At 45.9% G+C, this 27,472-nt stretch overlaps 1 protein-coding gene across 4 annotated transcripts in view; it reads right to left on the bottom strand.

Annotated features, from left to right (window-relative positions):
* The window catches only part of DCAF17 (DDB1 and CUL4 associated factor 17), a 155,914-nt gene that overhangs the window by 9,854 nt on the left and 118,588 nt on the right, over positions 1–27,472 (bottom strand). For all 4 annotated transcript variants that reach the window (XM_029605757.1, XM_029605759.1, XM_029605760.1 and 1 more), the window contains 3 exons: positions 18,151–18,290; positions 13,864–13,973; positions 12,080–12,158 (listed from right to left, as the gene is read on the bottom strand). In XM_029605757.1, coding sequence (XP_029461617.1) covers positions 12,080–12,158; positions 13,864–13,973; positions 18,151–18,290 — 329 coding nt within the window. The remainder of the gene's footprint in view (positions 1–12,079; positions 12,159–13,863; positions 13,974–18,150; positions 18,291–27,472) is intronic.

Raw genomic sequence — 27,472 nt, 5'->3', positions numbered from 1 at the left:
AACTATTGTCAAAGCAGAAGAAGAAAAAACAACATGGAACAAGCAAGTAACAGCAGAACTCACAACGAGAGAAGAGTATTTGAATGAGATAAAACAGTGAATGAACTCTGTGCATGGACACTCTTGCATAAATGCCCACAATCATCACATGGATGCTTCCGGTGCCTCATATAAAGCAACACATAGAACAATGTAGGATAGCATGGTAGGTACAGAATAAGGATCTTCGAGCGGACAGGAAGACAAGGAACGGGAAGGGTGTCTGGACTGATCCGTGGTACTACAGGAATGAAAATTATCAGGTAAGACCTAATTTTCCTTTCCCTGTACGTACCTGGATCAGTCCAGATCATGGGATGTACCAAAGCTTCCCTAGACAGGGTGGGACCTAGACAGTCCAGCTCGAAGCACCTGCCGCCCAAAGGAACCAAAGACTGGCGCTTGAACATCAAGGCGGTAATGTCGAGCAAAAGTATGCAGGGACTTCCAAGTAGCCGCCCTGCATATCTCCTGCGGAGAGACCGACTGGCTCTCCGCCCAGGAGGACACCTGAGAACGCAAGGAATGGACCCCTGCACATTTACCAAGGTGATGGTTGTGGTGGTGGCAGCCCTTCGGAAGGACGGTGTCCTGGTCCATCCATACTTGGACAATTGGTTAATCCGAGCCAAGTTGGCGACCCACCGTGTACTCGCGCTCCTCTCGTCCCTCGGTTGGATAGTCAACTTCTTCAAGAGCAACCTACAGCCGTCTCAGGTCTTGGAGTTCCTGGGGGCTCGCTTCGATACCCGCGTCGGCAAGGTCTTTCTACCGGACTCCAGAGCTTTCAAGCTGATGGATCAGCTCCAGGGCTTCTTCTCCATTCCTCTTCCCATGGTGTGGGATTATCTACAGGTCCTGGGGACCATGGCGTCCATGATCGACCTGGTCCCCTGGGCATTTGCACATATACGTCCGTTACAGAGAGCCTTGTTGGCTCGTTGGAAGCCGGTATCAGAGCAGTTTCAGATGCGGCTCTCTCTCTCTCTCAGCATCTACCAACAGCGAATTACAATGGTGGCTTTCGTTCAAGCACTTTCTCCATGGAATGTCCCTTTGGACCCCGCAGTGGATGGTAGTCACTACGGATGCCAGCCTGTCCGGTTGCGGAGCGGTTTGCCTGTCTCAGGTCACGCAGGGGCACTGGTTCCCAGCCCAGTCTCGCTGGCACATCAACCGCCTGGAGACCCGGGCGGTTCGTCTAGCTCTCAAGGCTTTTCTTCCTCTTCTCCGCCGCCGGGCGGTCCAGGTGCTCTCGGACAATTCCACCACTGTGGCATACATCAATCGACAAGGGGGCACCAGGAGTCGCCTGGTGGCCCTCGAAGCAAGTTGCCTTTTGCGTGGGCGGAGCGGCACCTGGACTGCCTCGCGGCCTCCCACATCGCAGGCAAAGAGAATGTCCAAGCCAACTTCTTGAGTCGCCAGCGCCTGGACGGAGCTCTGAATTGAAAGTGTGGTCCCAGGATGTGGAACCGAAGGAATCTCTGATGCTCGGGATGGATCGGAATATGCAATTAGGCCTCCGTCAGATCGAGGGAGGCCAAGAATTCTCTGGGGTGTACTGCCGCAATCACTGCCCAGAGGGTTTCCATCCGGAAATGAGGCACTTTGAGGGTCCGGTTGACCCTCTTGAGATCCAGGATGGGTCGGAAGGAGTCGTCCTTCTTCGGGACCACGAAGTAAATGGAGTATTGGCCGGTGCCGCGCTCTGCCCCCAGAACCGGGCAGATGGCCCCCAGCCTCTGAAGTCTGGGTGACCGCGGCCCGCTTCCAGTGGCCGCACGGAGAGACCATGTACAAGTCCGGGATGTTGCGAGCAAACTCTAAAGCATAGCCTTTGGCGATGGTTTCGAGGACCCACTGGTCCGACGTGATCTTGGCCCATTCCTCCACAAACAGGGACACAAACAGGCCCATTCCTCCACAAACAGGGAATCCGCTGGCCCATCCCTCCGTTCCCAACTTGGGAACGGAGGGATGGGCCAGCGGATTCTCATTGCGAGGCGGGCTTGGACACCGGACGGTGGGAAGCGGCATCTCGAAAAGCAAGAGCAAGGAAAATCACATCTGGCCCCAACCACTGCATTTTGTCTTGTTTATGAAAATCCTTCCAAGAGGTAGCACTTCTGTTTAGATTAGGGACTCTTGTCTTTTATACAGTTGCATGCATGCAGAACACACACCTAGTAGGAAGAAAGAATTGTAGTTTTCCTCTACAGTTCTGTACTTCTGCCATATGCAGTGCCCTATCAAAGATCAGATCTAAATGAAAAGGCTCTTTTATAGAGCCCAGCAGCTGGCAAGATTGAAAGCAGCATAACTTCTTGGTGCACTGCCTCCAAAGTGTATAGAAGAACTTTTTAAAGAACAGCCAAATTTTGAAGTACTGCTTTGGAATCACAGAGCTAAGTTCTGAAACTGGGAGGCTTCCTGCTCGGTTTGAATGTTGTCTAGTTTGAGAAACATATTTCATGGACAGCATGTTCAGATACCAAGATGTAACAAATGGGACCCCCCCCCCCCCAGGGTCGGTGCAAGGGGATTAGGCACTTTTTGCCTTGCACTAACCCCCAGGTCGTGCCGCCACCCCCATTAGGGGGTCCAAACCATGTGGGGCCGTGAGTGGTGGTGCTGCAGCGGTAGAGAGGAGTAGAGATTGCTGAATCTCCACTCCTTTTTGGCGCTGCTGCTCATGGCCCCACATGGCTCACTCTCCCTAATGGTCGACACCATAGGCCCAGGCCTAGTTCGCCTAGTGGTTCCGCTGGCCTTGGGAACCCCGGTGAGCATTGTGGGGTCAATTTTCAAAAGGTTTTCTATGGGTAGACAGGTGTTACCCATGGGAAAAATACTTTTGAAAATTGACTTCCCTCCTTCCATTACTAAGAAAAGAGTGGAGTTAGGTTGGACCTCCAAAAGAATACACCACATTCTTTACTCCGCTGGTTCCCTGTATGTACCCGGATCAGTCCAGACTATGGGTTGAGCCTCCTTTCCAGCAGGTGGAGACAGGCTAAAACTGAAAGGATATCCTATATGAGGACAGAGCCTACCCTGTAGCCCTTCAGTATTTGTCTGTCTCCAGCAGGTGGAACAGCTCACCCTGTGGTTCCCTGGTTTCCTTATTATCTGTCCCTTTGGGGATTCTTTATACCTTTTCTTCTCACGTTGATTGGAACAAGCAAGTATTTTCCTCTTCATTGTTTAAAAAAAAAAAAAAAAAAGAGAGGAACTTTCTACTGTGTTTGAACTTAGTGTTCTGTTCTACAGGAGACAGTTCCTGTCTCCCTGCTCTTGTGGGGGCCTAGGGAGGCTTTGCCCCTTGTTTTATATAGCCTAGGCTCCCTATTCCTGTGTTCCTCAGCTGCAGGGGTAGATATCGGTGGTGCCAGTCACTCCCCCTGTTCAGCAGCTCTCTCCTCCCTCCATAATTTTCTCCCCTCATGGAGTTTGAATTTCATTAAGACTGCCTGCTGGGAGCTTTTCCCTGCCTTCTTTACAAAAAAAAAAGGGGGGGGGGGCTTTTGATTTCTATACGGGAGAAAAGTTTCTAACTTACTTTTGGCAGTCTCTGAGAGAGTTTAGGAGCGTGCAGACTTCACTGTCTGCCTCCACTCCTGCAGCCCCAGCAGCCCACTGTGCCTGGCTTGTGGAGACTCCTCTCTGCGTCTCTCTCGAGAGGGACTTTGCTCTCGATGTTTGCCAGGGGGGGAGGGTTCCTCAGATGTCCCAATGCCCTCATCCAGACCTCTCAAGCGTTCTGCCCCGCAGTTCCTGGACCCTTGAAAGGCGGGAACAGAGGCCATTTTAGGTTTCTCTTCTTTTTCTGAGTAGCCTGAGCCACAGGACCCGATTTTTTTGGAGCCACCCCAAACCCCCCCCCCCGGGGGTTTTAGACCCCGTTTTTCAACTGAATTTTTGCTTCTATTGCACAAATCCTATTTGGCTAGTTTACAGGAGGAAACAGCCCCCCCTGCCCCTCCCCTGGCTAAGGTCCCTCGGCTTTCCGTTCCTTCTCCTGTGTCTCAGGGTGGGCAGGGAGCAAAGCAGGTCTGGGTGGTCCCAGGGCCCCCTTCCCCCCCGCCAGACCTCCTGCCCCCAGCCTTCCCAGGACCCGGATCAGGATCCAGATGCGGTTGATGTCCCTCCCCCCCTAGAGGGGAACGATCCCCGGGACCTCCGTCTTTTTCGAAGGGAGCAACTGGAACCTCTCCTTCCCTTTATTTCCCAAGAGTTAGGGATTGACTGTCCCCCTGTGGACGAGTTTTCTGCGGCAATGCCAGCATCCTCAGACCCAGGGCCCTACCATCCTCTTTCCCCTTTCACCCTATGCATAAGCTTATGCTCCTACGGGACCCCGAGGGCGAGTCTCCAAGTCGGAAGGGCCATGGAAAAACTTTATCCCCTCCCAGAGGAGTGTTTAGATTTGTTGAAGCTGCCTAAGGTGGACTCTTCTGTGACGGCGGTCACTAAACATACAACTATCCCGGTGGCTGGGGCTACAGCCTTGAGAGATGTGCAAGCTCGTAAGCTTGAATCCCATCTCAAGCGCATTTTTGAAATCCTGGCCCTGGGTGTTAGGGCGTCGATTTGCAGCAGTCTCATGCAGCTGGCAAGTCTTAGGTGGGTCCAACAATTGCTCATCAACCAGGACCTCCCGCCTGCAGAGGCAGAGCAGGCTGACCAGTTAGAAGGTGCTATAGCTTATGGGGCGGATTCCCTATATTTATTTATTTATTTTATTTATTTAAATTTCTTATATACCGGCATTCGCGATGGGAGTCGCATCATGCCGGTTTACAAATAACAAGGTGTGACAACAGAATAAATACTTAATAACTTAAAAACATTAACATGTGATAGAAGAATAAGGTAGCAGTTACAATAAAACAGGGATAAAATGCAACTTGGAATGAAGAGAAGGCAAAAGAGAGATTAACACTGAGATAACAAAAGAATGACCAAGGTAAATAAAACCAAGGTAAATAAACCTGCCTCATTAAAAAAAAAAAAAAAAAAAAAAAAAATTTGTTTTGTTCTGCGTACAGATGAAGGCGATTGTTTTGTTCTGCGTACAGATGAAGGCGATGGCCTCGGCTAGACGGCTCCTCTGGCTACGCCACTGGGCGGCTGATTCGTCTTCCAAGGTGTAGCTGGGTACTCTCCTTTCAAAGGTAAGTTACTCTTTGGGGAGGACCTGGACCAGCTTATTAAGTCTTTGGGGGAAAACAAGGTTCATAAGTTGCCTGAGGACCGCCCGAAATAGGCTAGATCCTTCTTCCCTACTCGCACCCGCTTCCGGGGTCAATGTCCCTATAAGCCTAGGGCAAGGGGCGCCTTCTCCAGGGGGAATTCTTTTCGGGCCCAGCCTTGGCCCCAGTACTTTCGAGGCCGGCAGTGCCAAAAAGGAGTGGAGATTCACCAATCTCTACTCCTCTCTACCGCTGCAGCACCACCACTCGCGGCCCCACATGGTTTGGACCCCCTAATGGGGGTGGCGACACGACCTGGGGGTTAGTGCAAGGCAAAAAGTGCCTAATCCCCTTGCACTGACCCGGGGGGGGGGGGGGCCATTTGTTACATCTTGGTATCTGAACATGCTGTCCATGAAAAGAAAATTAGGTCTTACCTTAGTTAATTTTCGTTCCTGTAGTACCACGGATCAGTCCAGACTCCTGGGTTTTGCCCCCCCTCTAGCAGATGGAGACAGAAGTTTACAAACAAAACTCCGCCTTATCTAGGCTGGTGCCACCTACAGTCTGGCAGTCTTACTTAATGTCAAAGCAGATGAAGCCCCAAAATTACCACAAATGAACTATATACAGGAACCTACCAACCAAAGAAACAGCTCAACTATCCCCCAAATGGGACCAGAACCAGAGCCATCGATAACGAAGAAAAGAGACAACAGAGACAGAATGGACAGAAAGAAACCATACCGTCGTCAGACCGGACTCTCATACCGAACAGTAGACTCGACGGGCGGGACTCTGGACTGATCCGTGGTACTACAGGAACGAAAATTAACTAAGGTAAGACCTAATTTTCTTTTCCCTGTACGTACCCGGATCAGTCCAGACTCCTGGGATGTACCAGAGCTACCTTAACTAGGGTGGGATCCGGAGAGTCCCGCTCTGAGCACCCCTGCCCCGAAACCGCCGGAACCCGGCGCACGCACATCCAGGCGATAATGACGAGCAAAGGTATGCAACGACTTCCAGGTCGCCGCTCTACAAATGTCTTCCGCCGAAATCTGACTGCACTCCGCCCAGGAGGCAGCCTGCGAACGCGTAGAATGAGCCTTAAGCCCCACCGGAACAGACTTGCCCTGCAGCAGATATGCGGAACCAATGGCCTCCTTCAACCAGCGAGCAATGGTAGTCTTGGAAGCCGCCTGACCGCGCCGAGGACCGCCCCACAAGACAAAAAGATGATCTGACCTCCGAAAAGGGTTCGTCACCTCAAGATAACGTAAAAGGGCTCTCCTCACGTCTAGCCGCCGCAAATCTCGATAATTCGGAAGCGACTTATCATCCTCAGAAAACGCAGGCAACTCCACCGTCTGGTTGAGATGAAAGGCCGACACCACCTTAGGCAAGAAGGAAGGCACCGTACGAAGCGACACCCCCGAATCCGTAATCCTTAAGAAAGGTTCCCGACAAGACAAAGCTTGAAGCTCCGACACCCTCCTCGCCGACGCCACAGCCACGAGAAAAAGTACCTTCAGCGTCAAGTCTTTCACTGTAGCTCCGCGAATAGGCTCGAAGGGAGCGGAACACAAGGCCTTCAGAACCAGATTCAAACTCCACGAAGGACACGGAGAACGGAACGGAGGACGCAATAGCTTAGCTCCCCGGAGGAAACGAACGACGTCCGGGTGTGCAGACAATGCCACCCCGTGGACCTGCCCGCGCAGCAAGGCAAGTGCCGCCACTTGCACCCTGAGCGAACTGCAAGACAAGCCTTTCGCCAAACCATCCTGGAGGAAAAGCAACACCTCCGGCACCGAAGCCCGCGTAGGCCGAATAGCCTGAGCCAGGCACCACGTCTCAAAGACCGTCCATACTCGCACATACGCCAGAGACGTGGAAGGCTTGCGCGACCGCAACAGCGTTGTGACCACCGCATCAGAATAACCCCGTTTCTTCAACCTACGCCTCTCAAAAGCCATGCCGCTAGACAAAAGCATTCGACCTGGTCGAAACAAACGGGACCCTGATGTAGCAGGTCCGGCACATACGGAAACCGCAGGGGAGGCCCCAGCGCCAAGTTCTGAAGATCCGCGAACCACGGCCGCCGCGGCCACTCGGGTGCGACTAGAATCACGGGCGACGGGTGAAGTTCGATGCGCCTCAGCGTCCGACCGATGAGGGGCCACGGGGGAAAGACATAGAGTAGCACCCCTGTCGGCCAAGGCAACGCGAGGGCGTCGACCCCTTCCGCCCCCGTCTCCCGGCGACGGGCAAAAAACCGCGGCGCTTTGGCATTTTTGAACGTCGCCATCAGGTCTAGCACAGGTGTTCCCCACCTGGCGCAAATGCTCCGAAACGCCACGTCCGCGAGTTCCCATTCGCCTGGATCCAGCCGATGGCGACTCAGAAAGTCCGCCTGAACGTTTTCCACGCCCGCAATATGCGACGCCGCTATGCATTGCAGATGCCGCTCGGCCCAAGCCATCAACTGCCGCGCCTCGGCGGCCACCGGCAGACTTCTGGTGCCGCCCTGCCGGTTGATGTACGCCACCGTTGTCGCATTGTCCGACAGAATCCTGACCGCCTGTCCGCGAACCAACGGCAGGAACTCCCGCAGGGCGAACCTCACTGCCCTGGTCTCTAACCGATTGATGGACCACGCCGCCTCCGTCGGGGACCATGTGCCCTGCACCGAACTCCGGAGACACACCGCGCCCCAGCCGTACAGACTGGCATCCGTGGTGACCACCGTCCACGAGGGCAGAGCCAGCGAAATGCCCTTGGTCAAGTTGTTGTGACAGAGCCACCAGGCCATGCTGGAACGGGCCGAAGGTGGCAGCGGCAACGGCAGATGAAACTGCTCCGACACCGGGTTCCAGCGGGAGAGTAAGGCCAATTGCAACGGTCGCATATGCGCGAACGCCCAAGGAACCAATTCCCGCGTGGACGTCATAGACCCTACCATCTGTAGATAGTCCCAGACGACCGGCATGGGCTTGGCCAACAAACGCCTGGCTTGACACTGCAATTTGAGTCTGCGCTCCTGCATCAGATAAACCATGCCCTGACGCGTGTCGAACAAAGCCCCCAAAAACTCCAGGGATTGCGACGGTTCTAGCCGACTCTTGCCTCGATTGATCACCCAGCCGAGGCTCTGCAACAACTCGATCACTCGTTGAACCGCCAACCGACAGAGACGCTCGGACTTCGCCCGAATCAACCAATCGTCCAGATACGGATGAACCAGGCACCCCTCCTTGCGAAGATGAGCAGCCACCACCACCATGATCTTTGTAAAGGTCCGCGGGGCTGTCGCCAGCCCGAATGGTAGTGCTTGAAACTGGAAGTGCTGCCCCAACACCGCGAATCGAAGGTAGCGTTGGTGATCCGCGCAGATCCCGATGTGGAGATACGCCTCCGTTAGATCCAGAGACGCGAGAAACTCCCCTTGTCTCACGGACGCGATGACCGACCGAAGCGTCTCCATGCGAAACCTGGGGATCCGCAAGCACCTGTTGACGCCCTTGAGGTCGAGAATCGGACGAAACGTGCCCTCTTTTTTTGGTACCAGGAAGTAAATTGAATACCTGCCGCTGCGCAGTTCGTGGAACGGTACGGGCACGATCGCGCCCAGGGCTAACAGATGCCGGATTGTGCCCCGTAACGCCCGCCGCTTCTCTGAAAACCCGCCGGGCGACACCATGAAACAAGGCGGGGGCCGCCGTGCAAAATCTAAAGCGTAGCCGCGATTTATCACGTCCAGCACCCACTGATCCGACGTGATCTTGGCCCACTCCCCGGCAAACTGCGACAGCCTGCCGCCGATCACCGGCACCGGAGCGTGGGCCGGCAGCCCATCATTGTGGCAGCTTCCCGGCCGGGGTTCCGGACCCGGTCCCGGGTCTACCAAACCGGCGCCCGCGAAAGGACTGCGTGTACGACTGCTGCCTAGCCGCATTGTGGCGAAAAGAGGAGACCGATCCTCGCGCATTACGGGGCCGACGACCTCCACGGAATCTACCCCGCGTGGCCGGCGTCCCCCGACGCGGCCTGTCCTCCGGCAACCGATGGATCTTGTTCTCGCCCAAAGACTCAATCAAATCCTCTAGCTCCTTACCAAACAGTAACTTCCCCTTAAATGGCAGTGAGCCTAAACGAGCCTTTGACGAAACGTCCGCCGCCCAATGGCGGAGCCACAACAAACGCCGAGCCGACACCGCAGAGACCATCGCCCGTGCCGAAGAACGAAGCAAATCATGAAAAGCATCCGCGCTATAGGCAATCACTGCCTCCAGACGAGTCGCCTGCTGCGCTTCCTCCGGCGACAAACCTTCGTTAGCAGAAAGCTGCTGGGCCCACCTAAGCCCCGCACGGAGGGAGAAACCGCTACAGATCGCTGCCCTTACACCAAGCGCGGAGACTTCAAAAATTTTCTTAAGCTGCACCTCCAGCTTACGATCCTGCAAATCCTTGAGTGCTGTCCCTCCCGTTACCGGGATGGTGGTCCTCTTGGTGACCGCCGCCACCGCAGAATCAAGCTTCGGAATCTTAAGGAGCTCGAGCGCGTCCTCCGTCAGGGGATAAAGCTTATCCATGGCCTTAGCCACCTTCAACCCCAAATCAGGAGTATCCCACTCCTTAAAAAGCAAATCGGACGCCGAAAAATGCAATGGAAAAGCCGTCGGTGGTCCCCTCAGCCCCAACACCATGGGGTCTGTGCGTCCTAGGCGCGACTCCGGTCGTGGCAAGTCTATCGCCAACTCTCCGAGGATTGCCGGAATCAGCGGCGCTAATTCGTCGCGCCTAAACAAACGCACCACCTTGGGGTCATCGCCATCCGTCACGTGGAGACCACTCGACTCACTAGCTCCCTGATCCTCTTCCCCGTCAACGCCCCGCGGTTGCGATTGTGGATCCGGCGCCTCCGGATCCCCGGATTCGGAGTCCGTCTCGGCATCCCCCCGCGGAGCCCCCAAACGGAGCGGGCGTGCTCCCACCGGGGGATCCGAGACCGGGAGGGACCTGGCGCTCCGTTTAGGCTCCGGCCCCCGAACCGAATCCGGCGCTCCCCGCGATCTTTTCCTGGCCTGCCTGCTCGCTTTAAAAGCCTTATGCATAACTAAAACAAATTCCGAGGAAAAGGAGTCAGAGGAGCTGCGATCCGGATCCTCCTCCGGATTGCTCACAGCAGGAGACTGGTCCCCCTCGGAAACCCTCCGCTGCGGGGACAGGGCAGGAGGAGCGTCCTCCGCTCCCCCCGGTGACGGGGACGCCGCGCAGCCAGGCCCCGCCGAGCCCAAAATGGCGGATCTTCCCGCCGAAATCGCTGCGTCCAAAATGGCGCCCGTTCCCGCGCTCCGCGGGAACGGACCTACTGCCCCCGACTTGCGTCCCGAAGCCTCCGGCTGCCGCTGCCGCTCCGAACCAGGTCCCGCCGAAACGCCCTCGCCGCCCGAGACACAGCCGGAACAAAGGCTGTCCCGGGAGAGGCGACGGGCCGCCCCGCAGGCCCTGCAAACTGAACGCCGCGGCATGCTCCACAGAGAAGGAGCAGAAAGAAAAAACCAACACCCGCGGCGCCACTCCCGTTCCCCCCCTCTGCACGCAAACGAGGCCGAACAGGGAGAGAAAGGGAAAAGGAGAGACAGGCAAGAAAAAACAAACAAAACTTTTTTTTTTTTTTACCGTTCGCCGCCGGCTCCGGGACCACCTGGGGGGAGTGAACCGAGTTCCCCGGTTTCACCCCCAGACTAGGAACGCTGGCAAGGGCCCTCAGCCCACCCTCAGCGCGCTCAACTCCCCGGAGGAAAAGCTCCCCCGGGAGGAGACAAGCTCGGACCTGCAGGCACACAACTGCGGTCCCAGCGTCAAGAAAACTTTACCAAACCAAAAACAAACTAGACCTAACCAATCACTTTTTTTTTTTTTTTTTAAACTAGGCCTCAGCTCAGACTGCAGGTTTTGCACCCTCTCCACCTGCTAGGAGACAGAAGAAGACTGCCAGACTGTAGGTGGCACCAGCCTAGATAAGGCGGAGTTTTGTTTGTAAACTTCTGTCTCCATCTGCTAGAGGGGGGGCAAAACCCAGGAGTCTGGACTGATCCGGGTACGTACAGGGAAATATGTTTCTCAAACTAGACAACATTCAAGCCGAGCAGGAAGCCTCCCAGTTTCAGAACTTAGCTCTGTGATTCCAAAGCAGTACTTCAAAATTTGGCTGTTCTTTAAAAAGTTCTTCTATACACTTTGGAGGCAGTGCACCAAGAAGTTATGCTGCTTTCAATCTTGCCAGCTGCTGGGCTCTATAAAAGAGCCTTTTCATTTAGATCTGATCTTTGATAGGGCACTGCATATGGCAGAAGTACAGAACTGTAGAGGAAAACTACAGTTCTTTCTTCCTACTAGGTGTATGTTCTGCATGCCTGCAACTGTATAAAAGACAAGAGTCCCTAATCTAAACAGAAGTGCTACCTCTTGGAAGGATTTTCATAAACAAGACAAAATGCAGTGGTTGGGGCCAGATGTGATTTTCCTTGCTCCCAAGTTTTAAACTTGCTCTAATTCAACCAACATATGCTGTGACTTTTCTGTGGAACACATGCAAGATGCTATAAATACAGGAACTTCCTGGGTTCAAAAAGCAAAACTAGTGTCTGTACTTGCAAAAAGGGTCTATTTCAGCACATAATGCTCCTCCATGTGGGCAATGTATGAGCAGAGGTCACTTACATTACATTTCAAATATTTACTTTTGATGACTTATAGGCAATGGTATATAGGTACACACAAAATTTGGAAAAGGACATTTCTTTGGACTGAAAACACTGTGTTATAAACCTGCTTACTTTGGTCTCCCTCTTAGCTAGGATAATAAAATCTTCCTCGATTTGGCTATTCATTTCCATCTCCTTCAGCTTCAAAATGCTAAAAATATATTTAAAAAATTTCTAGATGAGACACATTTTACAAATACATGAGCCAAATATGCAGAGCATACTGCACTAGCAATGACTGAAGAACACAGATGAAGATAAATATATTAAAAACAAAACAAAAATCTCATACCAGATTGTGTAATTTACAGTACGTCATAAAGTAAATACGCATGAAGTCATTCATTATAATTACATTTATAAATAAATAAATAAATAAATAAATGAAGTCATATGTAAATAACTGAAGCTTTTAAGGCCTAACCTTGGAATCTAGTCTATAGCTTTCATAGCTTTGTGCTCTAACTATTAAGGTTTAGAACTGGTTACTTAATCAAAACTACATACTATTTCTGGGTGAAAATACTACTATTTTTAAGAACAAAACCAAATATTTACATTCACAAAAGGAATGGTTAACAAAAGGGATATTTTACTGGCTATTATAAAATTTCTGTTAAATACTTTATATGAAGAGGTCAATATCCAGAAAAGCAGCAACTGGACAAGTTCTCTGGCTAAAGTAGTCAGAGATGGATATTCAGTGGGATGAGTCTCCCGCCAAATACACTTGCCTGAAGTTATCTGGTTACATTACCTGGATAACATTATACTTAATCAGATATATTCAGAATATAGCCAGGCAAACTGAAAAGGCATCCGGGTAATATTTACTTGGATAAGTTTAACCCTAAGTGGCTATATCCTGAATATAGCCGACTAACCAGGGTGGGGGTAAACAAAGGTAGGGGGAACGACCTTCAGACCTGATCCCCCAGCCCACCATGCATATAAAATACATTAATGACTAGCACTTGATCCTCCCCAATGTTACAAAAAAAAAATAATAAACCCCCCAGAGACCATAGAAACTCAGGGCTGACACCCAATCGTCCCTGGCACCAAGTCCCTTCCTGTCCTCCACCCACCCCCCTGCAACCTCTATCAAGAGACCTTTGTTTTCATTTTATTTTATTTCTCCAAGGAATTTCAATGTAATAAAAAAAAAAAATCAGAGGAAAAATGACTTTTCCACTCATTTTTCTCCTGTTTATTATAACAAAGTCATTTATGCCACTGATTTATTTTTGTTTTAACATTGAAATTCCCCCCCCCCCCCCAAAAAAAAATAAAAACAAAGGTCCCTACCTCTACCCCATCATCCCTATGCCTGGACCTATCTCCCAAACAATAGCTGGGAGCCAGTACTGTCTTACCTGCTTCCAGCGTTGGTCTGACAGCAAAGCTGGAAGCATATGCAAACACTGCTTTGAATATGGACCCCATTCAAGTTTTATAGTTTATATATTAAGTGAGAACAAACATTTCAAAATTCCAATTCAGAATATGCATAGCTATGTTTGCAGGTGTCTTTTAGTCTTTTATATCTTTACGTGTTCATAGTTTAGAAAGCTTCTTTTTTTTTTTTTTTAATTATATTGGTTATTAGTGGCCTTCTGATCTCCAATTAAAAAGGAAATAACAGAAGAATATTTGCTTTCTAAATGAAAGCGAACACCAATGTGATTCTCCAGTGCATTCAGGGTGCTGCTGTGGTGCATTACAAATGCAGAACATTTTTGTAATCACACACAAACAGGGTTTATGGAACTAGATCTGTAAATCCTTAGCATCCCAATGGGTATTCTAGTTCATGGGCAAAAATAAATTTTCCAATACTTGTTGCTTATACTTACTTAATTTTATTTGGTCCAACATGGATTACTCTACTCGAGGTATCTGGATGGAAATATATCCAGTCTGATTCTAATGAGCAGCACTTCATATCTTGGATTCCATTCTTTGCCTGAAGGGGACACAGAACTGAAAAATGTGATCCACAGAATTTCTTCTTTTACTAATTTTTTCCTTAGTTAACCCTGTCTCTTGACAAGATGTAAGACTAAAGGTGCTAAGTGTCTGCATGCTGAATGAGCATAGGCTTTTAAAGTTATCCTAAGTCTATTGGTCAAGTACCTAGAAGATGACAAATTACATAGTGTAGACCAGTAGTCTTCAGAAAACTAAGAAATGGCTCAATTTACAGTGCTGTTTTATTATTTTCCTGCAGTATCGAAAAGTGACAGAAAAATATTTAGAAAATTTATATGCCAGCTCAGTTGTGTATCTGTTTGGCATTTCTTGGCTTTCCCTTTCACCCAGCTTATTTTTCCCTATGCCTTAACCCAGCCTCCTTTCCTTTTTCCTCTAGAGCCTTTTCCCTCCAGCCTCTCCCCTCTAGTGTGAACTGTTGGGATATACTGGTACCCTGGATTTTTCCACCTCTGCATAAGCCAAAACAAAGGAACTGAAAAGAAATCCTGATGCCTAATAATGAAAACAGTTAAACATGGTAAAACTGCTTATCAAACAAACATTCTCTGCAGACAACAGGGCAGTTACGTGTGAGTCATGTGACCATGCTTAGCACTGGGCAGATTCTTCCAGAGCTTTCTGGAAAGAGCAAGTCCTTCATTGGCCATGCATGGCAGTACCTACATGTGCACATAGAACTTGATGCCATTGGCCTGCGTCTTGGAAATGGTAAGGAAAAGCAACAAGGTGAAATCAAACGAAGACATTTTTCCTGTACAAAAAATGACCAAATGAGAATTGTGTGTGTGGAAGGAGTAGCCTGTTGGTGCAGCCACAAAGAAAAATCAAGGGCTAATTCAGTGGACTGACAAAGAACAAAACTTCAGAATTCCAGCTAGCCAAAAAGAGTGAAGAAAAAGATGATGATCAGTTTCTTGAGATCTGAGGAGTGACAGAAGAACAGAAGGAAAAAGAAAAGTGAGCACATCAGTTTTAATAGAGAAAAATGAACTGAAGGAGCTGCCAGGCTGCTGCAGAGTCACGTGCTACCTGCCATGCATGGAGAGTAAAGAGCTTTGGTCATATGTTCAGCACTGAGCAGTCACATGATCCACGTATGCAACTCCGTGAATGGCTTGTCTTCAGAGAATACATCATACTATCTAAAGGACATAAATACCAACAATTACCTAAATACTTGATTTAACACATATCAACACTTTTTTATTATGAAAATGTATATAATTTATTTTAACTAACAATATGTTATTACAACATCAGACATGTGTTTATTTTAACGAACAAAACATGTAACAAGCATAAATATCTCAAAAAACTGCTGTAGCATCACAATTTTAACAACAAGAATTCTGAGTCACCTCAAGTGAGAGAAAATTTTTTTTTAAATCACCAGACCTCATAAACCAGCATAATTAGTAATGCTAAGTTAGCATAAATTGTATTTGCCCACGTTTATAATCATAGGTCATAGTTGTATATATTTTTTTATGCTTCCGTGAGAGTAAAAATTGTCGCTTATTGGTGATAAAAATATAGTAATTTTACTTGTTCTTTTTTAAGTCACATTGACATGAACTTAACTTAAGTGAAGAAACGCCATGTTCTTCAGATGAGGCTAGCATGGAAAAAAGCCCGACACTGGATCCTAGGTGGAAGAAATGCAAAAAAATGCAAAAATGCAAAAAAATGTTCTCTCACTTGAGGTGACTCAGAATTCTTGTTGTTAAAATTGTGATGCTACAGCAGTTTTTTTGAGAGATTTATATTTCGCTGTTATCACTGCATGTAATTTTTGTAGAGAGTCTTTCTGGTTCAAGCATAAATATGTCAGTCAATATTTAAAACAACTGTTTTTTATATATCTTTTCACATTCAACAATCTTCCCTGTTCTCTGTAAGACATTATGCTATATACTGTCAATTTTATTGTTATAATGTAAACCGAATTGATTAGTAACTTTGTTACTAGAACTTCGGTATATAAAACTGTTAAATAAATAAATAAATAAATAAATAGTGCGGATACCCAACCTACCCCAAATTTTCACATTAATACAACATTAAATACCCCAAATGTTAAAACTTCATACCTAACCCATTCACTCATCCACATTCATACAAACAATTACTATAAAACCTCCCCACATCCCAACAGCAAATAAAGATTCAGAGTACGGGTACAGTACTCTGTACCCATACACAATATCTGAAATATCTCCCTATATTAAACAAAAATATTTAAAGAGTATTACTCCTTATATCCATTAACTCATATATTAAACAATCCCCTTTTTATACCTAAATAGTGAAGCTTGTGTGTGAAAATACTATTTTTGGAATGCCTTAGGTATTTGTCTATATAAGTGGGACAAGCTTTTGGAATATATTCATTATTAAAAAGATATAATGATATATATTTGCTTTAATTTATATGGCATGACATTTTAGTTGTTTGAAGGGTATCATCGTCAATACGAGAAGATTTTTTACGTGGATGTAAAGAGTACGTCCCCTAGTAGTGAGAGGATTGGTTGAGGATGCGATGTTATTAGGTTGAGTGACGGCCCCACCTTTGTAGCGGGGATTTAAAAAAGCGGAAGTTATGAACTGGATTCCGGTGCAGGAGACGTTGAGTCGTGGCTACATGGAGAATATGCTGTGCTGTGGTGGTATGAAGAGATGTTGAGGCGCCACGTTTTGAGAATTGTTTGCATTTCAAGTAAGTAAAATTTGTTGGTTGAAATACTTTTGGAAGTGTACTTTTAAACATTAGAGGTTATACATTTCTCGGAATGAATTATAGTATAAATGAGAAACGCTGTGTCACAGCGGCATGCAGAAATATTGAACTGTCATGTTTTGAGAATCAGCGTATACTGAATTATTGGGATTAGTCAGTTGAAATATACTTGAATTAAGAAGACATATGCTGGTTGGTGCTGTATTATTATTTTTGTTTTTATTTTTAGGATAAGACACGTTAGAAATAAAATACGTTTGGAGTTTAGTATTGGAGCTCAAGCATTAAATCTGCTGCGGCAGTTTTGTTGATTTATGTGTTCGAGGAGTGTGTGTAAAAATGGTGAATATATTGTGAGTATTATGTTAGATACAATTTAAGGTGATGGTGTTAAATTTTGGTGGGCTGTGATTATTATTATCATTGTCTTTAATGTTTAGTTTCGATATTGATTGAAGACACTATCTGATTACACGGCATCAGCGAATGAAAATAAGAATCGTTATACTGTGAGTAATTGGATTAATTGGGTAACAATTTGTGTTAATTGAATATATACTTATATAATATTTCTCTTATAGGTAAGTGTGGATACTGTGTAATTATTGACAGATTCAGGATTCGGGGAACTGAGGCTCCCTTGCGAGGGATGACTATATTTTACAGTATCAGGAACGACACCCCTAAAGAAGCAAATCGCGAAACAAGGACCTTGTCAAAAAGTGGGGATTGTTTAATATATGAGTTAATGGATATAAGGAGTAATACTCTTTAAATATTTTTGTTTAATATAGGGAGATATTTCAGATATTGTTGATAAAATAACTTACTGTACCCGTACTCTGAATCTTTATTTGCTGTTGGGATGTGGGGAGGTTTTATAGTAATTGTTTGTATGAATGTGGATGAGTGAATGGGTTAGGTATGAAGTTTTAACATTTGGGGTATTCAATGTTGTATTAATGTGAAAATTTGGGGTAGGTTGGGTATCCGCACTATGTGAAAAGATATATAAAAAACAGTTGTTTTAAATATTGACTGACACATATTTATGCTTGTTACATGTTTTGTTCGTTAAAATAAACACATGTCTGATGTTGTAATAACATATTGTTAGTTAAAATAAATTATATACATTTTCATAATAAAAAAGTGTTGATATGTGTTAAATCAAGTATTTAGGTAATTGTTGGTATTTATGTCCTTTAGATAGTATGATGTATTATTAAGTTAAGGACTACTATATTACCCTTGTGTTATTTACCGCAATTTGTCTTCAGAGAAAACAGAATGATGCTTTCAGCTGACATGAGCATTATTTGAAGTTATGAATTAAGAGGCCGACTTCAAGGTCTATCATCTGAAAATGTAGCAACTCTGCTATTTTGCTAAGTTATTAACAAATTACCAAAACATTATTGCTCAAAGAACAGATGTGGTAAGTTCCTTTATCCTTTTTGTTAGGTGTGATGATGTAATGCCAAGGATATCCTCCGATCTGAAATGAATTTTCAAGACAAGACACTTGAAAGAGCAGAGGAGGAGTATCTGTAAGGAAAAGAAGAGTGTCAGAGAATACAGTCAATTATGGTAAGGCAACAATTCCTCAAGACCTTCAGAATATTCTTATCAGAATCCTTTTCCATATTTTCCTTCCCAGAGGATATCTTTTTAGGTAAATTCAAGCATGAATATGGCAAAATGAGGACACTGCTTTATCCTACTAAAAAATTACAAAATTACTACTGTTTCCTGTTGTATAGACTGAAAAAGTATATTAAGATTTATTTCTTGCCTTTTTGAATAAGAAATGTACTCAATGAACAAAAAGGTAACACTACATTGCACCTAGGTTTAATATTTTAGTTATTTATCTGCACAATTCTGCTTAAACAATCTGGGAAACAGAAAGCCCAAACCTGTGTGATATGCTCTACATGTGGAATGATTTTAAAAGAAGTGCCTACTTCTAGAAACAAAAATAAACCACTAAAGTTTTAAAATCATGGGCAGCTAATCCTTTAAGTGATTTTCAGGTCACCGTTCACCTGAAAAGATTTTAAGAAAGGCAACTTATACTAACAGTACACATATGAATCAATAGGCTTCATATGAAGCTGCACAGTGACCTTCAAACTTGACACAGTGTTGAATTCAGTGCATAAGCTGAGTTTAAGGATGCCACTAGAAACTATTTGTTAAGGTACAACTGAACTAACCTTGCTGGGATAGGTGAGTTTGCTGGAAAATTTTCACTTAAGGTTTTTTTTTTTTAATATTATTTTCATGATCCATAGAACCCAGCTCTCACAGTAACTTTAAAATGACAGCGTGCGTGCACTCATATGCACATGAATTTTATATTGTCCACGCAAGTGCATGCACATTATATAAAATACGTCTATTTGCGTGTATATGTGCGCCTAATTTTAAGCAGTTACACAGAGAAAGGTTATTTGCATATTTTCCTTAGGAATTATCAGCTTTTCCAAGCCCCAGTAAGCATATTTTATAACATGCACGCGTGAAGGACAGTTTTACCAATTAATCCACCAGCTTGCCCAGTCTATCTCTAGATCATCAAGATCTCTTTGTTTCTTCAGCCTGCTCTCCCCCCCAATTTACTCACACCCCTCATCTGCTATTTACACCTAGTAAATAGCAGAAGTAAATATGCACAAGTGAATGTAGGCAATATAAGGGTATACATAGCTGGAACGAGACTGCCTGCTCCCCCTCCCCTCCCTCTTTAGGGAATACTGCTGTGCTATGGGTGTTTACCACTTATTACCTTATATGTGATCTGAAAAGTCTGAGAAAAGACACCTTTTTGTCTCAGAATTAGACTGATTTATTTTCAGATACTTCAGGTTAAGGAGTTAGAATAACAGACACATGCCGCTAACGTCCTTAACACAGTACAGGTTTATACTGAGTAAAACTCTGCATCATTACCAACTTAGCATATCAGAGACCTTGATTCGCTTTGGGTATATTAATTAATAAACATAACTAGCTAGCTCTCATGACTGTAGATTACCATCGGTTTTCACCCTTACAGAGGGTCCAGTTTGCAGATCCATGGGAGACACTTTGGCTTACGGAGGATGTCCCCAGACTGGCAGCACAGGTCGAAGTCTCTGTTGTCCCAGTCACAGTTCAGCAGGCAGGACCTTCTGTTATGTGGTGAGACCTTGGGCAGGCTGAAGTGGATCTGCTGGCTGTAGGGAGGGGCAGGTGGCAATGGCTCAGGTGTAGTCTTCAGATGGTAATGAGTATTTCTCTGCCAGCTGCCGCTCAGTCTCTCTTTGGTACAGCTTTTAACAGTCAGGCAATGAATATGCAACAGTTCATGCATAAAATCCAGAACCTCCAGGGTGGCATTCTCTGAAATGCTTCCTGTTCCATGTGCAGATCCCCAGAGGCAGGCAGAGCTCCAGAGTTTCAATGCGTGGATGAGACGATGGTGCAGGGAAGAGGGATTCAGCTTTGTAAGGAACTGGGGAAACTTTTGGGGAAAGTGGAGACTTTTCCAAAAGGATGGGCTCCACCTTAACCAGAGTGGAACCAAGCTGCTGGCACTAACTTTCAAAAAGGAGATAGAGCAGCTTTTAAACTTGAACAAGGGGAAAGCCGACAGTCACTCAGCAGTGCATGGTTCGGAGCAATGTATCCTTGAAGGATACTAATGAAACAGGAGAGTTAGGGCATCCCAACAGAGAGGTTCCATTAAAAGCAAACATAGTCCATATGCCTATATGTAAAAAATCACCAAAGCTAATGATTTCCGAATTATCCCAAACAACTGAAAAGCAGGTTGTTAAAACAAACAAAAAACACACTTTGAAATGTCTGTATGCCAGTGCCAGAAGTCTAAGAAGTAAGATGGGAGAGTTAGAGTGTATAGCAGCAAATGATGAGATTGACATAATTGACATCACAGAAACTTGGTGGAAGGAGGATAACCAATGGGACAGTGCTATATCAGGGTACAAATTATATTGCAATGATAGGGAGGATCAACTTGGCGGGGGTGTGGCACTTTATGTCCAGGAAGGCATAGAGTCCAACAGGATAAAGATCATACAAGAGACTAAATACTCAGTAGAATCTAAATGGGTAGAAATCCCATGTGTGTTGGGTAAGAGTATAGTAATAGGAGTATACTACCGTCCACCTGGACAAAATGGTCAGACAGACCATTCCAAAATGGTCAGACAGACATGCTAAGAGAAATCAGGGAAGCAAACCAATTTGGCAGTGCAACAATAATGGGAGATTTCAATTACCCCAATACTGACTGGGTAAATGTAACATCAGAACTTGCTAGAGATATAAAGTTCCTGGATGTAATAAATGATTGCTTCATGGAGCAATTGGTTCAGGAACCAACAAGAGAGGGAGCTATTTTAGATTTAATTCTTAGTGGAACGCAGGATTTGGTGAGAGAGGTAACGGTGGTGGGGCCACTTGGCAACAGTGATCATAACATGATCAAATTTAAACTAATAATTGGAAGGGGTACAATAAGTAAATCTGCAGCTCTAACATTAAACTTTCAAAAGGGAAACTTTGATAAAATGAGGAAAATAGTTAGGAAAAAACTGAAAGGTGCAGCTGCAAAGGTTAAAAGTGTTCAACAGGCTTGGAGACTGTTTAAAAATTACAATCCTAGAGGCACAGTCCATATGTATTCCACGCATTAAGAAAGGTGGAAGGAAGGCAAAACTATCACCATCATGGTTAAAAGGTGAGGTGAAAGAGGCTATTTTAGCCAAAAAATCATCCTTCAAAAATTGGAAGAAGGATCCATCTGAAGAAAATAGGATAAAACATAAGCATTGTCAAGTTAAGTGTAAAACACTGATAAGGCAGGCGAAGAGAGAATTTGAAATAAAGTTGGCCATAGAGGCAAAAACTCATAATAAAAACTTTTTAAAATATATCCAAAGCAAGAAACCTGCGAGGGAGTCGGTTGGACCATTAGATGACCGAGGGGTTAAAGGGGCTCTTAGGGAAGATAAGGCCATTGCAGAAAGACTAAATGAATTCTTTGCTTCTGTGTTTACTAATGAGGATGTTGGGGAGATACCAGTTCCGGAGATGGTTTTCAGGGATGATGAGTCAGACAAGCTGAATGAAATCACTGTGAAGCTGGAAGATGTAGTAGGCCAGATTGACAAACTAAAGAGTAGCAAATCACCTGGACTGGATGGTATGCATCCTAGGGTACTAAAGGAACTAAAAAATGAAATTTCTGATCTATTAGTTAAAATTTGTAACCTATCATTAAAATCATCCATTGTACCTGAAGACTGGAGGGTGGCCAATATAACCCCAATATTTAAAAAAGGCTCCAGGGGCGATCCGGGTAACTATAGACCAGTGAGCCTAACTTCAGTGACAAGAAAAATAGTGGAAACTATTCTCAAGATCAAAATCGTAGAGCATATAGAAAGACATGATTTAATGGAACACAGTCAACATGGATTTACCCAAGGGAAGTCTTGCCTAACAAATCTGCTTCACTTTTTTGAAGGGGTTAATAAACATGTGGATATAGGTGAACCGGTAGATGTAGTGTATTTGGATTTTTAGAAGGCGTTTGACAAAGTCCCTCATGAGAGGCTTCTACGAAAACTAAAAAGTCATGGGATAGGAGGCGATATCCTTTCGTGGATTACAAACTGGTTTAAAGACAGGAAACAGAGAGGAGGACTAAATGGTCAATTTTCTCAGTGGAAAAAGGTAAACAGTGGAGTGCCTCAGGGATCTGTACTTGGACCGGTGCTTTTCAATATATATATAAATGATCTGGAAAGGAATACGACGAGTGACGTTATCAAATTTGCAGATGACACAAAATTATTCAGAGTAGTTAAATCACAAGCAGACTGTGATACATTACAGGAGGACCTTGCAAGACTGGAAGATTGGGCATCCAAATGGCAGATGAAATTTAATGTGGACAAGTGCAAGGTGTTGCATATAGGGAAAAATAACCCTTGCTGTAGTTACACGATGTTAGGTTCCATATTAGGAGCTAGCACCCAGGAAAAGGATCTAGGCATCATAGTGGATAATACTTTAAAATCGTCGGCTCAGTGTGCTGCAGCAGTCAAAAAAGCAAACAGAATGTTAGGAATTATTAGGAAGGGAATGGTTAATAAAACGGAAAATGTCATAATGCCTCTATATCGCTCCATGGTGAGACCACACCTTGAATACTGTGTACAATTCTGGTCGCCGCATCTCAAAAAAGATATAGTTGCGATGGAAAAGGTACAGAGAAGGGCAACCAAAATGATAAAGGGGATGGAACAGCTCCCCTATGAGGAAAGGCTGAAGAGATTAGGGCTGTTCAGCTTGGAGAAGAAACGGCTGAGGGGTCTTTAAAATCATGAGAGGTCTTGAACGAGTAAATGTGACTCGGTTATTTACACTTTCGAATAATAGAAGGACTAGGGGGCATTCCATGAAGTTAGCACGTAGCACATTTAAGACTAATCGGAGAAAATTCTTTTTCACTCAACGCACAATAAAGCTCTGGAATTTATTGCCAGAGGATGTGGTTAGTGCAGTTAGTGTAGCTGGGTTCAAAAAAGGTTTGGATAAGTTCTTGGAGGAGAAGTCCATTAATGGTTATTAATCAAGTTTACTTAGGGAATAGCCACTGCTATTAATTGCATCAGTAACATGGGATCTTCTTAGTGTTTGGATAATTGCCAGGTTCTTGTGGCCTGGTTTGGCCTCTGTTGGATACAAGATGCTGGGCTTGATGGACCCTTGGTCTGACCCAGCATGGCAATTTCTTATGTTCTTATGTAATTTCTCCATTTCAGAAGGCTGCCTCCCTCCATGAATGCTCCTGCTATGTAGTGACTACGGAGCAGGGTTTGGTCTGGTCTGTTCTGGTAATCTCTTGACAAGCGAGCTGTCCTGCTGTGTCAGTGTTTTTCTCTGAGTTGACATGTCTGATAAACTGCCCTTTGGATAGTTGGTTTTGCCTCTGTGACCTGGCCCTGTCCTGAGCTTAGCTCATGTTTAATGGAAAAAGACAGCAAGACCTTAGAGGGGCCTCGGTAAATAGCTTGCTAGCAGAACAAATAGTTCAGCCATGAATTAATTCTCCATGTCAAGGTTCATCACCTCTGTATCCCTCAGCTGGAATACAGGTCTGTGTCCAATTTATGATCAGAATTCATATTTTGCTGCATACAATAGTGAAAACATCTGGTATCTCCTACCTAACAGTTGTACGTGTGCTGCGTTCGCAGGTTATAAAAGCACAATTTGTGAGTGTAAATGTTGACTCTGCTCTGGAACGCCCTTGACCTACCCCTAATCCACTCCTTTTTTTTTTTTACACAAGCAAAGTTATTCGCGCACCAGTACTTGCACGAGTTTATAAAACAGCACTAGTGTGAATAAGCAGTACTTGTACTCACAGCTCTCTTAAAATTCACATTTAGTTTGAAACAATTTTTATTGCTTTCCCAGTAAAACACAACATAGTACAAACAACAGGGAGAATACAGTGTTCCTTCTGCACTCCACCCCACTGAACAAAACCTATAGTAACCAGAAGCTGTCTGTTGACCACCCCTTCCCCTCCCCCCACCCCCTCTTCTCCCCCCCCCCCCTTCCCCCCGACCCTAATAAAATTCACATTTAAGGTTTGAATAAGCCAACTGTTTGCAAAATAATTTCTTCCCCTATAGTTTTATAAAAAGGTATTTAAACTGTTTTCCACTGCACACCTGACATCTCTCTAATGTCGAATTATGAGGGGAAAAAGCATTAGTGTGTAAGCAACAGTCAAATGCATGCAGAAAAAATTTTACATCTTCCTGCTGTGGACAGTCTTGTTAATTGAGGGCCTTTGTAGAGCTTCTCTTACTGTCACCAGGCAACATCCAGCTTGTCTCAGTGTAATATCCATACGTTAGACACTTGCAGGGACACTAATGAAGGCTTTGGAATTGGTTGGCCACCTGGGACATGGTCCAACCAACTTTTGGCAGGGCAGCATAGAATACCTAGAATCTGGGCACATTTTGTACAGTATCTGCTTACAATAGTAACCAGACACCAGTCTCTGGTCCAGCAGTGAGGTAGGCAGCCATATAACCAATAGGAGCCCATATGCCAATTCTATTCCCAGTGCAGGCAAGAATAATAATGTGGGAGCAAAAGCGAGACAGATGCAGGAGAAGCTGTGCCTGCATGGAGCCACTTCTTGTTAGCACCTCCTAGTCCAGTGGATCCGCCACTATCTCCTGCCACTGCAGTCTCTCCTTTTATGGTCCCAAGGGAGTCCTGCAGCAGCCGCCACCTCTGGAGGGGGTCCCTATCACTAAATCCCACTTTGACCTGCCATTGGCCCCACAAAGTCTCAGAAGGACCCTGGTCAGAGTCTAGGGTGTGGATAGATGAAAGAGAGGTGAAGGCAGAAGAAAGAAAGAAGAGGGGCAGGAGAAAAAGAAGTGAGAGAGGGGCAAGTATGAGTGCTGGGAGGTCTGGAAAGTTTAGACAGATTGACTCAGGACCAGTGGGTTATGCTGCACTGCCAGCAGATGGAGACGGAGCAAACTGACATCACAGTATATATAAACTCCTGCAGTGACCTCAGCCTGCCAGTATTCTCTTCAAAAGTCACTGTGGGCAGACTAATAAAAAAACTTGATTAAAAACAGTCAACTATAACTGTACTCAACTAACAATAAACATTGAACTCAAATTAAGAACATAGGTACCCCAAGCTAGGGACTGGATGAATGCTTACCAGTAATCCCTTGGGTTCCATAGCTCCCCAGGAGGACTATTGACACAATCAGTTGACAGCCGAGGGTGAGAAAACAAAATCATCAGTTAAGTAATTTCTCCATTTCCTGGCGTGTAGACAGATGGACTTAGGACCAGTGGGATGTACCAAAGCTACTCCCGAATAAAGCGGGAGGCTGCCCATGGTCCAGTCAACACTGCACATGCAAAGGCTACGCCCTCCTTAGCCTGCACATCCAGATGATAATACCTGGAAAAGGTGTGTAAGGATGATCACGTCGCAGCTCAGTAAATGTCAATGAGAGACAACAACCTAACCTCAGACCATGACACTGCCTGTGCTCTAGTGGAATGAGCCCTAACCTAAGTAGGCAACGGCTTTTCAGCATCCACATACGCGGCCATGCCCACCTCCTTAATCCAGCGAGCTATCGTAGCCCACAAAGCTGTTTCACCCTGCTTCATTCCACTATGAAGGACAAAGACAATCTGACTTTCGGGAAGGTTCAGAAACCTCCAAATACTGCACAAGTTTCTTGACATCCAAGGAACACAGGAGGTGATACTCCTCTCCATCCCTGACCTTATTCAGGGATGGCAAAGAAATGAACTGATTTAAATAGAACTCTGAGACCATCTTAGGCAAGAAAGAAGGAATAGTACACAACTGCAATGCCCCTGGAGTCACCCAAAGGAACAGCTCCAGGCAAGACTGGGTCTGCAACTCGGAAATGTGACGCGCAGAACATATAGCCAGCAGGAACACTGTCTTCAGGATCAATAACCGCAAGGAAAGGTTATGCAGTGGTTGAAACGTAGGGCCTGCTAAAAAATCCAGCACCAGGTTAAGATTCCTCAAAGGAACCGGCAACCACAAGGGAGACCGAAGATGCTTTATTCCCTTCAAGAAACGGACCACATCAGGATGAGATGATAGGGAGACACCATTTACCATGCCTCTGAAACATGTAAGATCCGCAACCTGAATCTTCAAGGAATTAAGGGCCAAATCCTTATTCAACCCATCCATTCAACCTTAAGACAGAATGAGCCAGATCCTCGTGAAGTGGATGCCTGGGGCAATTCAAAGCCACCAGGAGTACTAGCCCCCTGTGGATTTTGATTCTGCAAATGACCATGCCCAGCAAGGGCTAGAGGAAAGGCATAAAGCAACTCATCTTCCAGCCAGACCTGTATGAGAGCATTGATGTCCAGGGTCCAATGGTCTCTCCTGCGACTGAAGAATCAAGGAACTTTCACATTGCGGGAAGTCACCAACAGGTCTAGGGACAGAAGGCCCCCAGCAATCCACTATCAGCTGAAATGCCTTGGCGGAGAACACCCATTCTCTAAGGTCAGACTCTCCCTACTGAGAAAGTCTGCTCGTACATTGTCTTTTCCTTCGATGTGAGAGACCATGATCATCTGAAGATGTTCTTCCACCCATTCCATAAGTTGGTCTATTTTCTGCAACACTTGCCAGCTCTTGGTTCCTCCCTGGCGATTGATGTAGGCTATCATTGTTATGTTGTTCGACATTACGTGGACCGCTAGACCCAGAAGCCTGTGGCTGAAACACAAGCATGTCAACCTGACTGTCCAGGCTTCCAGACGATTGATGTTCCAAAGATTCTATTCAGCCATCCAACATCCCTGGACTGTCATTTCCTGACAGTGAGCTCCCCAATTCTGGAGACTCGCACCTGTCGTGAGCACCAACTAGTTTGGAGAGGACAAGGAAACTCTCTCTCTCAGAAGAGTCTCCTGCAACTACCACTGGAGGCGAGTGCAAATTTCCATCGGCAAGTGGAGCCGAATCGAATAGTCCTGAGACTGTGGGTTCCAACGAGACAGCAGTGACTGCTGAAGAGGACGCATATGTGCCCTCACCCACGGCACTACTTCCAGAGTTGCCACCATCAAACAGAGCACCTGTAGATAGCTCC

Source organism: Rhinatrema bivittatum, chromosome 6 (genome assembly GCF_901001135.1).
Source record: "Rhinatrema bivittatum chromosome 6, aRhiBiv1.1, whole genome shotgun sequence".
NCBI lineage: Eukaryota > Metazoa > Chordata > Amphibia > Gymnophiona > Rhinatrematidae > Rhinatrema > Rhinatrema bivittatum.
The sequence above is the reverse complement of the archived record's forward strand: the minus strand, read 5'-3'. Positions and strand labels throughout refer to the sequence as shown.